General features: G+C 33.3%; 1 protein-coding gene across 1 annotated transcript in view; it reads right to left on the reverse strand.

Annotated features, from left to right (window-relative positions):
- The window catches only part of LOC141461714 (uncharacterized), a 36,802-nt gene extending 23,731 nt beyond the window's left edge, over positions 1–13,071 (reverse strand). The window contains exon 1 of the mRNA XM_074142981.1: positions 12,914–13,071. Within this exon, the coding sequence (XP_073999082.1) occupies positions 12,914–12,923 (10 nt within the window). The 5' untranslated portion in view covers positions 12,924–13,071. The remainder of the gene's footprint in view (positions 1–12,913) is intronic.
- Between the last annotated feature and the right edge of the window lie 4,298 nt (positions 13,072–17,369).

The raw sequence follows: 17,369 nt of genomic DNA on the forward strand, positions 1-17,369 counted from the left end.
ATTAATTCGATAATGGCAACATAATTTCTTCGACGTATCAAACCAATATATTTTCTTATTTATTAGTTCTTTACCAATTATATGTGGCAGTCTAAATTCAGGCAGTTTTAAAATATTTTTATGAAATAATTTTAAAGAATACAGATACAGTCGAGCCATAAAGGACACTCTCACTAGCGACCACCTCCATTTACGGACCGTTTTTGGATTTCCCCGTTTTACCCCTATACACTTTCTATATAAAAGAACCTCCATCTAACGGACAGTCTACATAGCCACCGCGGACATTGATTTTGGGGAACGGATTAAATGTTTCACCTCCCACCAACGACCACCTTATTAATAAAAGTTCGTTTGACGCGGTGATCAAAATAATTATCCCCTCTCAAGTTTTTGTTTTTTTCTGGTTTTTCATAAAGTTTCCTGTATAAGCTCCATACATCTTGTACCATTTTAATCATTTTTCAATATTACTTTGGACGAACAATATTATTTTTTCCGATATGTCTCTCAAACGTAAGTGGTTAACTCTAGAAGAGAAAATAAATGTGTTGGAAGATTTTGCAAAAACCAAATCGGAGCCATCGTCAACTTGCCGAAAGGTTTGTTCTATTTTTCTAATAATAGATGATAGTATGATGATAATTTTACCATAAATTATTGTTATGAATAAATGTGATGATTATTATAAAAATTATTAATTAATTCAATAATATGTAGTTTTTTGATAAATTTTTTGGATAATTAAGAAAAACTTGATGCATATCATATAGCTAAATAATTATGCAATTATGTACGTTTTTAAATCTATTAATAATAGACAATTTTTAAATAGATGTTTGGAACAAAACCCATATTTTTTCATTATGAAACTTGCCTACCTCCTTCTAACGACCACCTCCAAACAGCGGCCACTTTGCTTTCCCCCGCAAGTGTCCGTTATTGAGAGGTTCAACTGTATTCATTTATGATATTCATATTTATTTATGTTGTCAATTGAGCGGGCCCCAAACTACGTAGCGTAAATTCACCTTTGGCCCGACCCCTTCCAAAACAAGCAGGCTGTAATGATCGAAAATAATAATAATGCGAATCGAATAGTTTCAAACCAACTTAGTGTACGAAAACAAGTAATAACAACAAAAAGGTGTTTGCTAGAGTATACATCACTGTTTGTGCAGTACACAATTTAAATTGAGAAATAATACCGCTATTGCTCTTCAAAAATAGGTGTAGTATAATAGTGCAGTAGTATTGACTAACCCGGCTGATGGTTTACGCCGGATGTACAATCTAGGGGAAGGTCATTTTTGCTAGTGTTTGTTGTACAACTTGTGTAATCCAAAGGTGAACTAAGGCAACGTTGCATGAGAGCAAATCATGTTAACATTTTAACTGATACCCGATAATTCCAATGATTTCTTATACTGACTCCATAACGTAACCTTATCGTGAAAACTTTTTATAATTGTATTTTTGATCTAAAAACTTCTTTTTTTTTTTAAATGAACATTCAAGAGGAATTGATATCTCCAAAAGAGGTTTTTTCCAAGGGACAAGAGCGAATTTTCGCAGTTATAATTTGCAGCTTTTTATAGCGTTCGATTTGTATTTCCAGAAAAAATGGTGCTTAGATAGTTAAGTCCGATTAATTTGATCTGATATTCTAAATTTCGTAAACGATGCATTTTAGTGTGCATTTCTTTTTATTCTGTTAATTAAAATCTAAAACCAAAACCAAGAATCGAAACTAGTACCACAATAAGCTTTGCGGGCTGCGTTTCTATCAGTTAGGCTTCCTTGTAGTAGTTATTTACTTGAACAACTAACAAGTAAGTGTTATTTACAAGTACAAACTAACTAACAAACATGTTGCTTACAAGTAACAAATAAAACAAGAACAAAAATTATTGAATAACAAAAAATTTCAATGAAAAAGCCATTTTTATAAATAATTACTCATATAGAAAATATTTGTTAAGTACACTTTGTATATACGTAGATCCACTGAAGATGACTAGAAAATCGAAACATGTGGAACTAGATGAAATATGAAAATAATAAAGGCAAAGTAAAATCAATTTTAGGGGTTTTTAAAAAATTCAATATACAAATTATCACTAAAATCCTCGGTCTAAAAAGAAGTACATAAAAACGAAGAAGCTGTTTCAAAAATCTTTCAAATGCTGGCCCAAATAAAACAATCAAAATAATTACAGTACAACCTCGATTAACCGGGCTGACCTCCGGTTATAACCACCCCGGAAAACTGAAATCCCGGTTAAACCGAATACAGAGTATTACATAGTATATTTGTACCTATGAATGTACATATGTACGTATATAAGCATTTATGTATTATACGGGTGCATAGGTAAACTCATCAGTAAGATGCCTATGTGAAAATATGTAAATTAAAAAGCCGTTTCGTCCCAGAGATCAACTCCGTGGTAAATCCCAAGAAATTCAGTACTAATTGCACCATATTTTGGGTTTTTAAATACATACATACATAATGTGACCCTTCAAGAAAATCAGGTATAAAAGAGTTGCTGCCACGTCTACAATTATGTTACATCGGAAGACAAAAAATTTTTCCTGTCGCCACCGAAAATTAACTTTTGTTTCGGCGCCGATCCAGGTGTTCTTATGATGGGCTCAACATGATCCCGGTTAATCCAGATTCCGGTTAACCGAGGGCCGGTTAATCGAGGTTGTACTGTATATGTTTCTTAATTTAACATTTACTGTGTAAGTAAAGTGCCAAAGAGACCCTGTAGTTGGGTTGAAATCAGATTACTCTTATTGCAGGCCTATTCACAGGGTATGGTTTGTTCAGGAAGCAGTTCTGTACAAGGTGGGGGCTTATTAGCTCGGAACCGATGTGCAGATTGTGTCAGGAAGAGGAGGAAACGACCTCTCACTTGTTGTTCGATTGTGTTGCAATCGAGCGATTGCAATATGAAACCTTTGGAACCTTGAGTCCCCAAAGAAGATAGTAGCGCAAAAAGAACTAATAGGGAAAGTCCGCAACCTCTTTAGCAGAGGAGGGTTCGCTTACTAGATCCAAAAAATGGGAATAAGTCTCTTAGCGAGTGTATCCACCAACTTCATTCCCTTTAACACCGCTATGTTCTCTTACCCAAAGAAAGTTCTCCTCTTTAAGAAGTGCTATACGCTCTACTATTTCCGCAATAATATGATTCATCTTACAAAGTCCGTGCTAGTATCTAAATGGGGCACTCAAATTTTTGTTCAGCGAGATGGACAGCTGTATCTCTTCATTTCTTATAAAGTGGGCATTCCATGACGACATGTTTAAAATCTTCTTCCTCCTTGCACTTTTCGCACAACGGAGTAGCTCGTTTACCGATTCGATGTAGGTACGACCCGTAGACTGCATGGTTCGTTCTCAATCTGCTTAATTGTAGTAACCAATCTTTTGTTCATGCCTGTACCTTTAAACCAAGGTCTTTTAGGCAATTGGTTCACCATACCCTTGTAAAATTGACCCTTCGTACTATTTCTGTAGTCTGTTTGCCACATTTGTAATGCGGTTTTGGTTATTCTTCCTCATAAATCCGACACTGGACTTTGTACTTTTCAAATCCTCCAATTTCAGTGGGATCTTTAGCGAGTGTATCCACCTACTTCATTCCCTTTAACACCGCTATGTTCTCTTACCCAAAGAAAGTGAACGTAAACGTTCTCCTCTTTAAGAAGTGCTAAACGCTCTACTATTTCCGCAATAATATGGTTCATCTTACAAAGTCCGTGCTAGTTTGTTAATCTATGCAGTGCACTCAAGCTATCACTTAGAATTAGAAACTTTTTCTCTGACAAGGAGCACATATATTTCAGTGACATCAGTATAGCGACTACGAGTAATTCTGCCGTATAAATAGATGCCTCATCACATAACTTAAGTGGTTATAAAACACTTTTAACTTATTTATCTGCTCCAGTCAAAATACTTTTGAGACCAATCTGCACTTATGGAACACTGTGTGGCTCCGCGAAGCGTTCTAACAGTCAGAAGAATTCAATCCTTTTCAATCTTAAAGTCCTTCATCATATTGCCTCACAATTTAAAACTGGTTCAAACAACACATGTCAAAATGTTCCATAAATAATAACTCTTTTCAGAGCATTTTATAAGAAACCTAAGCATTACAAAGAAAAGCCTGCTTTATTCTGTATCTTTGCACCGGTAAGGAGCTTACATGATCCAGCTACAAAAAGCACTTCAGTCTTTTTCATACCATGGACAAATCAACACTATACATCTGAAATCTTCTCCTACATCTTCGTCTGTTCAAAGTGTTGAAGATCTCTTTTCGATTCTATGTAAATTATTTTTCCACAAACTGCCTGATTAGCTGTCAACTTAGTTAAAGTCTTGACAACGATTTTAATAGCTGAGGTTCACTTAAACCATGGTTTTCTTGATAACATCTGTATTACTTGTTTTTCTTTCTTAGAAGTTACCTTCATTGGTATGGCTGTATTTTGTCCTTAATTGTATGAATTTTTTCTGCGATTTCCTCGTTAAAAGAAAACAAACAATTCTTAATTATCTTAAAAACGCAAAAGAAAAAATATACGAGGTCTGTAAATTAAGTAATGAGACTGATTTTTTTAAAAAATTTTATTCAAAAAGAATTACAATTCTATATTGTCAACTTCAAAATAACTTCCTTCTGAAGCCACACAGCGCTGGAGACGTTTCTTCCACTCCTTATAGCAGTGCTCGAACTCCGATACTGGAATAGCCTTCAGCTGGTCGGTTACAACCGTTTTGAATGTTTTCGACTGTCCCATTTTCTGGAACGTGTCATTACTGGTGACAAGTCTTGTATGTTTGAGTACGACCCAGAAACCAAGCGCCAGAGCATGGAGTGGCACACTTCAACCTCTCCAAGGCCCACAAAAAAGCAAGGATGGCGAAGTCGAAGATCAAATGCATGCTGATTTGTTTTTATTTTCGATATCCACGGAATCGTCCACAAAGAGTTTCTACCTCAAGATCAAAACGGTCAATCAAACACTTTTACCGAGAGGTTCTTGAAAAACTTCGAAAAAAGGGTCATTCGTGTGTGAGACCAAACATCAAGAACAAGTGGGTGTTGCATCACGATAATGCTCCTTGTCACACAGCAATTTCAATAAACCAGAGTTTTTGGCCAGTAAAAACATTCCTGTGGCTCCTCAGCCTCCTTATTCGCCTGACTTGAAAGTCTTTGTGACTTTTTTCTCTTCACAAAGTTGAAAAATCACCTCAAGGGTACTCATTTTTTGGGACAGTCGAAAACATTCAACCGACCAGCTGAAGGCTATTTCAGTGTGATGTGATAACAGAAGAAAAATATATAATTTTTAATTATAAAAATTATAACTAGTGGTGCCAGTCAGACGCTAGTGCCGCGGTCAGTGCACGGGCAAAAAGGGACCGCCCGCCAAAGACACACCGCTTTCAAAAGGGCCATTAAACGGTCAGTATACAGTGACCACCTGGCTACAAACACTCAAAAGACCGAATACCTGGCTACAGCCCTTTGATAACTTCCAACGCCTGTCACCCGGCCTATTCAAGACTAGGGTCAACACACGGCAAGAGATGTTTGAGTGTGACCCGTAATTACAAGACTTGTCAATGTGTGGTGATGGCTATATATGGTCTCTCTACAGGAAGTGGGGAATCAGTCGATGATTATTCTTCAGTATTTTACCAGCGTAACATCAAGATTCTACCAGCGAGTTACACCGCGAGCGCGTCCCTATCTAAGTATTTAAACATACATCTATTTAACGTCATTATAGTTGTGCATTCTAGTTACAATTTAAATCATTTTAAATTATTGTAGTATATCTTTACAAACGTCTAAATTATTGTTAAAATATATATATTTAATTATTTACGTAAACTCGTAATTCATATTCCGAATATCAACTCATTAAAATCTCTAACTAATTCCCGCATCATAAACCTCCTCTTCAAGTCATCTGAACCCATTACATCAGTATCGGAGTTCGAGCACTGCTATGAGGAGTGGAAGAAACGTCTCCAGCGCTGTGTGGCTTCAGAAGGAAGTTATTTTGAAGGTGACAATATAGAATTGTAATTCTTTTTGAATAAATTTTTTTTAAAAAAATCGGTCTCATTACTTAATTTACAGATCTCGTAAATACATATATTTTTGGGTGGAAAGTCTCCGAAATACACAAGCACGAAGCACCAACTAAAACTGTTTCGTGATCACAATGTACTCGTACAGTTCTATCAGCGTTTAAAGGCACAGTTGGTCGGGCAAACTTTGGGCAGAGAGAGATATATATATCTGTGAAAATGATTTCTATCTTTGCCCATTAAACTAGAGACAACTAGAACTGAACACAGTTGTAAGGCGATCGATTCATCTCAACCAATTGTAGACCTTAAACTGAAATATACATTCCTCAGCTAATAAATATTTATAAATATACTTTGTAAATAGAATTTTTAATCATTCCTGTACTAAATATGAGTCACTAGTTCACGCCAGATGTTTTTAAACAAATATTTCTAAGTATATGTGGGGGTATTAGTGTCCTAATGTCTACCTACATACCACGTCTACCAGTTTCAACTTAGATGAATTATTATTTACTTTTGAAATGGAATAGGCGACAGAATTAGGCCTCACCCTGCATTATATATTTCACCAGCTAATAAAAACTATTGGTAACACTGATTGGCCAATCGAATAATTCCATTCTAGCAGGGATTTTTTTTATGTATAGTTTTTCCCACCTTATTTTTTCCACGTATGCAGTCATTTTTATTACTTAAAAAATCATAATACTTTTATTAATAAAGTATAGTCATGAGCGGAATTCGAACTGGGGATCTCCCACATACAAAGCCAAGCTCTTGACCACTAGACCAACACCTGCCCCTCCCTGGCTAGATATTCTTACCGTAATCATAGGTGAAGAAGTCTTGCATACTGGGTACATTAAAATGATGTGATGGTTGCTTTTATTTGATGATAAAACAAATTTATCCTGATTCACCCATAACCATTACATTACACTATTATGTTTTAAAATCTTCAATTATTATTATTATTATTTCTGTTCTTTGCGTCACAAATAACATTTTTTGCAGTCAGAGGACCTTCCAAAACGTGTACGAGGTATGTTCAAAAAATAAGGTGAATTTTCAAATTTCGCGGGCTACGTACATTCGAATTTCGATTGTCTTTTTTTTTTATGTTGGTACACTTGTCTCGAACATATTTTCAAAGTTGTAGCTATATAGCATGTTTAGTTTGTATGTTAGAGGCATAAATAAGACAAGTGTTTTGCGAGTTCGGCGATTTTCTTCTGTCGAAAAAAATGGATCAACGAATTTGCATCAAATTTTGTGTAAAAAATGGAATTAAGTGTTAAAAAACACATGAAATGTTGAGAGTGGCGTACGGTGAGAGTACTCTGTGTCAAAAAAATGTTTACAAGTGGTACAAGCTTTTCACAGAAGGTCGAGAAGATGTGAATGACGACGCTCGCCCTGGACGCCCCAGCACATCAACAACCGATGAAAATGTTGAGAAGAATCGTCGAATCACAATTAGAGAAGTTGCTGAGGTTGTCGGCATATCGGTTGGCACATGTCCTGCAATTTTTTTCGGAAATTTTGGGCATGAAGCGTGTAGTAGCGAAGTTCGTTCCAAAATTGCTGAATTTTGATCAAAAAAACCGTCGCATGAGCATCGCTCAGGAATTGTTGAATGACATTATCATGTCTCAGCCACCGTATTCACCAGATTTGGCGCCCTGCGACTTTTTCCTGTTCCCATGATTGAAGAGACCCATGAAAGGACGGAGATTTGCGACGATTGAGGAGATAAAAACCGAATCGCTGAGAGAGCTCAAGGACATACCAAAAAGTGCATATCAGAACTGTTCCGAGGATTGGAAAAAACGCTGGCACATATGTATTATATCTGAGGGGGACTACTTTGAAGGAGACAAAATAAAAATCGATGAATAAATAAATATTTTTTAAGAAAAATGAAAATTCACCTTATTTTTTGAACACACCTCGTATATCTGGTGTAAAATTAATATTGAAAACCGATCACGAATAGATAAAATTGTAACTTTGATCTTAAATATCTCGACAAATATTAGGGATATCGAAACCAGGTTAACGGCACTTTTTATAGTTTTTTATGTAGTTTTCATAATCATTGTCAAAATCAGTGGTCCTTATGAAACCCCAATTGGGTTTTTGGCCGTAACTCCGCCAAAAATAAAGATACAGCATTGGGGGTGGAAAATTTGAAAACTAGACCCAAAAAAACATATAGTTTACTTTGTGGGTTTTTTCGAAATTTCGCTTTCCTAAAAAGTTATTAGCGATTGGTGCGTTTTAAATGGATCACCCTGTATAATTAGAAAAGTAATTTTGTAAGTTATTAAAACTGAAAGTTTTCTTAAGTAAATTGTTCCTTACTCATAACTTTCATTTGTTATCAAATATAAGAAAACTTTTCCCGAACTTAAATGGCTACATAGGTGCTTTATAATTACGGTGACCATTCGTACTGTTTTTGGCAGGACAGTACTGTTTTTGAAAGACGCTGTCCTTCTTTTTTTTTAAGCATAAATGTCCTGTTTTTTATTCATTTGTACTGTTTTGTACTGTTTTTCAATGAAATTTTAATTATACTCAATGAAATTAATGAAAATATGAATATTTTTTCGAAGATTTATGTATGATTTTGTTAAGATCTGATCTTCATATTGTGAAAATTAGATATATTTGTATATTATTGTCGTTAGTATAGTTTTAAAGTATGTGACATTAAAACAAAATTTTGTTGTGATTTTAAAAGACTGACTATTTTTTCTATTTACAAGAGTTACTATTTACATTTTGTTACTAATTAATAAGTGTATAGTGCAAGTAGTCGCTCAGTTTCGGTTGAACATGGGCCATATTATTTGGCCATTGGTTTTTATAGGTTTTTTTTCCTCCTTGTCCTGTTTTTTGATACAAAAATAATGGTCACCGTATTTATAATGTTAATGTAATGATTGTAAAATTTGACTGCGAATATATTGTATAACATTTATACGACACATGTACCTTAATAATTTTTTCTGTTTCAATAAAATCTGTTTTAGCGTTGTTCCCGAGATGGTTAGAGAGGGTATGCATCTCTCTAGGACGTTAGTGTAATGTACGAGGGTCGTTTGAAAAGTCCGTGCAAAAATAAAAACTACTTAATTTTTTGGGGTAAACCTTTTTTATTTTTCAACATAGTCTCCTTTTAGGCTTATACACTTCGTCCAACGCTGCTCTAGTTTGTTGATCCCTTCCGAATAATAGGATTTGTCCAAGTCTGAAAAATAGCCATTCGTTTCTGCAATCACCTCCTCGTTTGAATAAAATCTTTATCCCGCCAGCCATTTCTTCATATTGGGGAACAAATAGTAGTCCGAGGGAGCCAAGTCTGGAGAATAGGGGGGATGTGAAACGAGTTGGAACCCTATTTCCATTAATTTTGCGACCACAACTGCTGAGGTGTGAGCTGGTGCGTTGTCGTGATGGAAAAGGACTTTTTTGTGGGCCAATCGTGGGCGTTTTTCTTGCAGCTCGGTTTTCAACCAGTCCAATAACGATGAATAATATGCACCTGTAATAGTTTTACCCTTTTCCAGATAGTCGATGAGGATTATTCCTTGCGAATCCCAAAAGACAGTCGCCATAATCTTTCCGGCCGAAGGAACGGTCTTCGCCTTTTTTGGCGCAGATTCCCCCTTGGTAACCCATTGTTTAGATTGTTCTTTGGTCTCAGGAGTGTAGTGATGTATCCATGTTTCATCCACAGTGACGAAACGACGCTTAAAGTCATGCGGATTCTTCTGGAACAGCTGCAAACCGTCCTTGCAACACTTCACACGATTTCGTTTTTGGTCAAGCGTGAGCAATCGCGGCACCCATCTAGCGGATAGCTTTGTCTTGTCCAAATGTTGATGCAAAATATTATGTACCCGTTCATAACGAGATGCCCACAGCACTAGCAATCTCACGCACCTTCACTCTTCTGTCATCCATCACCATATCATGGATTTTATCAATGATTTCTGGAGTAGTAAACTCAACAGGGCGTCCAGAACGTTCAGCGTCACTTGTGCCCATATGGTCACTCCGAAAATTTTGAAACCACTTATAAACTGTTCTAATCGAAGGTGCAGAGTCACCATAATGTTTATCAAGCTTCTCTTTAGTCTCCTGAGGCGTTTTGCCTTTCATAAAGTAGTGTTTAATCAACACACGAAGTTCTTTTTCGTCCATTTTTTGAAAATCACTCGACTTCCTCGATTCAAACGAATGCCAAACACAAAGAAATAGACCGATCTGGCTGAAACTTGGTGTGTTCTTCCAAGAGATGCTACTAACTAAACATAACCTCGATACGCGCCAGTGGTGCTATCTCTCTGACTTTGCACGGACTTTTCAAACGACCCTCGCACTGTTTTACAAACTTGCTTTTTTTTTTAAAAAAAAAATAAGAAAATATTCTAACATTCTGGGTTTTAATAAAAAAAAGTGTTTGCTAGAACCTTGAAAATAATAATGGGAACTTGTTTTAGTGTTTACGTCAGATATATTTTATTTTATAATATTATTATGTTTATTTTAAAGATGTAACTTTTATAAATAGCTAGCTATGCAGTGAATTAAAATAATATAATATTACTAACATTCCTTTAAGTAAGTAGGACGCAACATTTTTGGTAAAGTTAACATTTATTTTAATTTTATCAAGTAATTTATAAAATTATTCGTTTAAAAATCTGGTTAAAAAAAAGTTAAAACAAAAACAGAAACTATTAACTTTATTAATAAATTAACCACGAATAATCAAAACATAATTAGTCACAACTAACGCCTAAAGTTTAATCATGATTAATTAAATCAATCAAGTCATGATTAAGTATGACGACTAAATATAATCATTACAGAAATGACCATTTATTTGTGATTATGATAAATATAAACGTAAAACAAAGTACCAAATTGGGATGAATAGATATTAAAGCGAATTTAACTAAATGTACTCGTACTAAGTTGTGCATAATTTTAAAAACGATAAATCCGCAGAAAGTAGATATTTCATACCGCCAACAGAACAGTCAAATTAGCTCCCCTTTATTAGACGTCTTTACAATGAGATGCATTTATTTATTCAATTTTTTTTTATATTTAAAAAAAGTAAATAAAATAAATTGAATTCATTAATTATTTAATTGGAAAATGTAGAATCAGTCTGGTTCGTAGAAAAGCCTGACTTAACATGTACGATTTAGTCAAAAGAATTCAATTATTAAATGCAACAATAAATACTAAGATTTACTTAATATAATTCGATGTACAAACAAGTTTGTTTACAAATTTTGTTTGTTTTATGCTTAGGTTATTATAACATTTATGGAGAACAGTGTATGTTTCATTTAAATGTTATTTTACAAAAATAAATTATTTCTGGTACAATTTTTTTTGTTATTTCTTATTTAGTTGTATCTTATTTTATTTTACTTTTAATATGTTCATTTTTCTTGGTGGTTTTAGTTTTTGTTTCGTAGAAGACCCTTCTTGACGGTCGTCTGAACGCTTTTCATCATTATGTTTATACTTTACGTATGTACGAAAATACTAAAGATCTATTATTATTATTATTATATTATCATTATTATTTATTAGATTTACATTAACCTTTAAAGTAAATGATTTCAATTGGAAGAAAACAAGTAAGACAAAGTACAAATTTCAAAGTAGAAGATCACGGTGCAAAGGTCACCTTAATAGCTTTGTCTAGTCTATGAAGAAGTAGAGCGTAGAATCTTCCCATGCGAAAAAAATAACTAATGCAAGTTACACCGGAGTTAACCGCTTTTTCAAGGGGAAAACTTTTCGGTGCATGAAGTCAGGAATTACGAGAAATTGCTTGTCCGTCTGTCTGTTCTGAAATCATTATTTCGTGCTTTGATCATGGTGATCTTTGTTTTGAGGATGTCATGTAAGTATTTTTAACAGGATGTGGACGTCATTAGGAAAACCTTCACTTCCGGCAAATTGATGTAAAGGGATGTTTGAAATTCTTAACCCCATCTGAATGATTAGTTACTTATCTTTACATCCCTCGCATATGTAACTTATAACTTATCATAAATAAAAGAAATAGACAGGATTTTGTATCTTTTACCGTAGAAGCCGTAAGTAAACATGCCAGTTCAAGAATTGTATCAACGATTACAGCTTAAAGTAAATTGAACTTTACTTTCTGTCACCGATCAACATTCTGCAAAGGATTGCGACTTGGCCACAAAGAAGGCAGCTATTATGTGTGAACACAGAAAAGTTGTGCAATGATTTTAATTAAATAGCAAGTAAAGACAATGGTTGTAAATTTACCATAATTAACTAAGAACTTTTTAATTATTCAATAAAAATTTTGGGTTATCAATAGCAATGTTACTTTTCATTCACTTTTACTTCCTATAATTCTTGAAAATTTAAAACTGCCTGCCCTAACTTGGCTGGCTACGCCCATGTACATATATATTTAGTATATACGTGGCCGGCAGAATTTATAACAATGCTATTAAGTAGGACAGCATTAACTTATTTTTATTTTCTTATACTTTAAACAGGAATTAATTTTAATTTTATACGAAATTGCTTAAATTTTAGATAAATATTTAAAACGTATAATAAAACACCTTTTACGAATGAAATTAATTGGAATTGAGAATGATTCAACAATAGAATAACTATGTACTTCTAGAATATAAATATGATTCAAATTAGTTAACTTGTTTTCAGTATATTTATAAATAAGCTAATTTATATTATACATACCTAAGACCATGTTTATTAAGTAGAAGAATACAAACTTAGTTATTAAACACCAATAACGCTTTCACAAGGTTTACCTAGTCAGTGTAACGAACTCACCGTAACCTCGAGTCAGACTGCATGCAGACCTGCACTCTTCATTGAACTATTGTAATTTTAAGATTACGGGCACACACTAAGCATGCGCAATATTCCATTTTCATTCTTATTCTTCTTATTCATTTTCTTATTTTAAAATACATTACTCAGAATTAAATAACAATCTAATAAAAGGCGCCTATTTTATACATTTAAAATCAATTATACTTTTGACTTTGATAAATTAGGGCCTATATTTGACATAATAAATACATTTATCAAGCAACAGTTTGTTTAAGTCTATTAATTATATGCTTATTATTATGTATAACAATGGCTTTTAGAAAAAGTGATGGTGCGAGATTTTTGAAGTTCTCATTAGGCAAATTGTGAAGAAGTATATTAACTTGTAAAACAAATTTGTTACTCTTCACGATTTACTCTTACCGAAGGCTAAAAATGCTTATCTTTTTTCAAATACAGGTCACAAGAAAAGCGCTTTCGTTCTTATTACCTAAGGTTTGTATTGCTAATTCCAGCTCAGGCCCCAATCAATTCCGTTTATAGCTTTGTAGAATGTTATAGGAGCTCAGATTTGGGATGAACAGCGTTATGATCAGGTCCATAACATGTGTAGGATCTACTGAACTATTTACTTTGCGATTCTCACGTCAAATTTATTTTGAAAATACTTAAAAATTGGTTACTTCTTTATGTGAATTCAGTTTTTGTTTGAAAAACTGTTAAAATCCTAGTGATTTTTGGAAGGGTTACAGTCTCTTCGGAGGTAGAAGTCTATGAATTCTGTAAAGGTCTTTTACGAATGTTTTTATTTGATGATGAACTTGATCTTTAGTTTTAGCGTTGCACTTTTGAAAACAAATACCCACTTTCTTTCTTTTGAGAACAAGTACCTGCTTACACTTAAGATTATCAGATCGCTTTGGCTTTTTATCTTGAGAGGAGAGCTTTTAGTCAATTCAATTACAATTATTGTATTTATTTGTTATAGGGGTAGACCCCATACAAAGGAGCATGGTGGTGTTGGTACAGATTAATCGCATACAATTATAAACAAACCAAAAATTAATAAATACAAATACAGATTAAATAAATGAATTACTTTAACCAAATTTATAAATAAATTTATATAAAACTATTCATACTTATATTGAGAAAAATGTCTTAATTTCAAAATGCATGTTACATATTTGTACAGAATATGAGCCGAATTGACAGTGTCTGGATTCAACAATTTTTCAATATACTCCCCTACATTATCAGAATAGTAAATACTCTCCAATAGATTTGTAAAATGGGCATTCAACAAGAATATTTACCAGGTCCTCTTTCTTTTGTAATCAAAATTACCCACAATCCAACTGAGGATCTATTTTGCGTATTAATCGATCATGATTATTTAACTTTATTGTGTACTTTCCACTTGTCCTAAGTTGGAATAATAATTTACTATAATTTTAACGGCATTTTAATATGTTAGATAAGGCTGTGTTTCTATTGAGGGGTTAAAAACAGTTAGTGGCTACTATATCTAGACTGTTGAATACTTGTACTATCTGAATTAGAGGTGTTAGTCTTGAACTACCTCTCCTTGGGTGGAAAGGCAAACCCAATCTTTGCTCTCTAGGCATCATGCTTGCTAAAGAGGCTGTTGTCCAATTGTTGAGAGAATATCTTATACTTTTTTCATTTATTTGGTATTCTTTACCTGATTAGATAATCTATTACTGTGATCTTTTCAGCGGTTTCACTGTTCAAATATTATTCAATTTGCCAAATGTGCTTAGCTTTATGAATTCTTTTTATTTTTTACAGCAGTTCAAAACTACTAGTTTTTATTGTTCTTATTTTAGTAATCACTAATTTTTAGATACGAAGAAAATTTAAATTGTCTGTAATTATAAATAAGTCTAATGATAGCGTTTTTATTTATGAAAGGAAAAATTAAAATGTTTTCAGTAATATAAATGTTTTTGACTTAAATCACAATAATCTGTCACACTCAGAATTAAGAGCGTCTGTCTTTCTTGACATAAAATTAAAATGGACTTAAATATCCATTATTCTAATACCGAAAAATAAAATTAAAATGCTTTTACTAAAAATACCCCATAGGCAGAAAATAACCATACTTAATTCCCTTAGTGCACAATAGATCGCAACACATTCTGTACAAATATTCTGTTTTTAGATTTTAGTTTAACAGTATTGCTTTAAACGTCGTTTGTCTACAGATAATTTGTGTTTCAAATTTTGCTTTTTTAAGTTCATGTTTGGGTTGAGATAAACCCTTAAATGTTTATTTAAAAAATATTTTTTATTGAAAATATTCCTCCCTAAAACCACCGTCTAATTATCTCTTCTCCTGCCACAACCTTTTTTTCAAAAATCATAATCTTGAATTTTGTAAGATTAATTTTTAAATTACAGTACAACCTCGATTAACCGGACTGACCTCCGGCTATACCCACGACGGAAAACTGAAATCCCGGTTAAACCGAATACACAGTATTACATAATACATTACTGTTTCGTCCCAGAGATCAACTCCTATCTTAGACGGCAATCCTTCTTTTTTATTTTTTAACGGATTCCATTGCGTAGGTGAAATAAAAATTTGATCAAAAGGGCAAACGAAAAATGTTTTCTGTAGGACGAACTGATTCAACACTGAAGACTAGCTTGAGATTAGGCTGCTCTCTGGGAAGATTAAAATAATGCCGGTAATTATCCATAAAAATATTACATATAACCGTGAAGTTGAAAATCAACCATTTACCAAACGTAAATCCCATGGTCTTTTGTAAGCCCGTGGTAAATCCCAAGAAATTCAGTACTAATTGCACCATATTTTGGCTTTTTGCATACATACATAATGATCCTTCAAGAAAATCAGGTATAAAAGAGTTGCTACCACGCCTACAATTATGGTACATCGGAAGACAAAAAATTTTCCTGTCTCCACCGAAAATTAACTTTTGTTTCGGCGCCGATCTGAGGTGTTCTTATGATGATTCAACATGATCCCGGTTAATCCGAATCCCGGTTAACCGATGGCTGGTTAATCGAGGTTGTACTGTAATTGGAACGTAAATTTTCGTTAGTGACTAATTATTGAAAACTCAGTTATTTAAAAAAAAATTTCAGTTTCATGAATGTTCATGAACAGTAGGGTGTTTCAAAAAATGATGACTTTTAAATTTTAAAGAGCGCCGGGCGGAAAATCAAAGTTCATTTAAAAACAAAAAGTTTCGTCCGTATTAGAGCGAAATCGATTAATATTTAGAGATCGCTACCATCGATCAAAAGATTTTTGTTTTGCTTTTTTTTTTATTTAAATATAATTTGTTACAAAGACAATGCAGTTGGAATCATTTAAATGGCCATTTTATTTTCAAAGTTATGAATAATTAAAGAAGCTGTATTTTAAAAAAAAATATATTAAGAAAAATATACATTTTTGAAAAATTTCGATTAATTAACGTTAAAATCACTTCATTTGTTATTTGTTTCGTACAGAATTTAAAAAACATAATTTTGGTTACTGAAACGTCTAAATTAGGGAATATTTTGCATTTATTGTTATAATTTGAAATTAATTTACAATCAATCAATCAATATTAATCGATTTCGCTCTAATACGGACGAAAATTTTTGTTTTTAAATGAACTTAGATTTTCCACCCGGCGCTCTTTAAAATTTAAAAGTCATCATTTTTTGAAACACCCTAATGAACAGATAAGACAGAAGACACGCCAACCCTCTAATGATGTAAAACAGTACATTGTAAATTAGCCCTGAAGATGGACCTAGTCCCTAGGTCGAAATCTCGACATAGTAAAGTTTATCATGACTGAAACTGGCATTAATTTTTCATCCTATTGAAACTATGATTCAGTCACCAAAAATAATGAACAGTAATTTTGTTTTATTTTGTTTATCAAAATGAATTAACCTTTGTATGACTAAGAAGTGAATTAATTCATAAATATTGAATGCCAAATTAACGAGATAAACATCAAAATATTGTGCAATTAAATTATTTTCGATGTTATTTATAAATTACTTAGCAACTTTTGAGTTGTTTAGTACTTCTGTTCAAGATTTCTCAGCTTCCTTAAACAATTTGAATGACTGGCTAAAAATTTCTTCTTTATTTTATTGCAATAAAGTAAGTAGTGGGCGATTATTGGTCTAGTGATTATAGAAGCATGGCTTTGTAAGTGGGAGATCACCAGTTCGAATCCCGCGTAGTGCTACTTTTTATTTATTAGCAAAAAATTGTTTACAGTGAAGTCTGAGCTTCCGCTCCTGTCTACGATACCTAATTGGTAGTTGGACGTTAAGCCTCGTTTGAAAA

This window comes from Rhodnius prolixus, unplaced genomic scaffold, assembly GCF_049639745.1.
Source record: "Rhodnius prolixus isolate KJV_2025 unplaced genomic scaffold, Rpr scaffold_12, whole genome shotgun sequence".
Lineage (NCBI taxonomy): Eukaryota > Metazoa > Arthropoda > Insecta > Hemiptera > Reduviidae > Rhodnius > Rhodnius prolixus.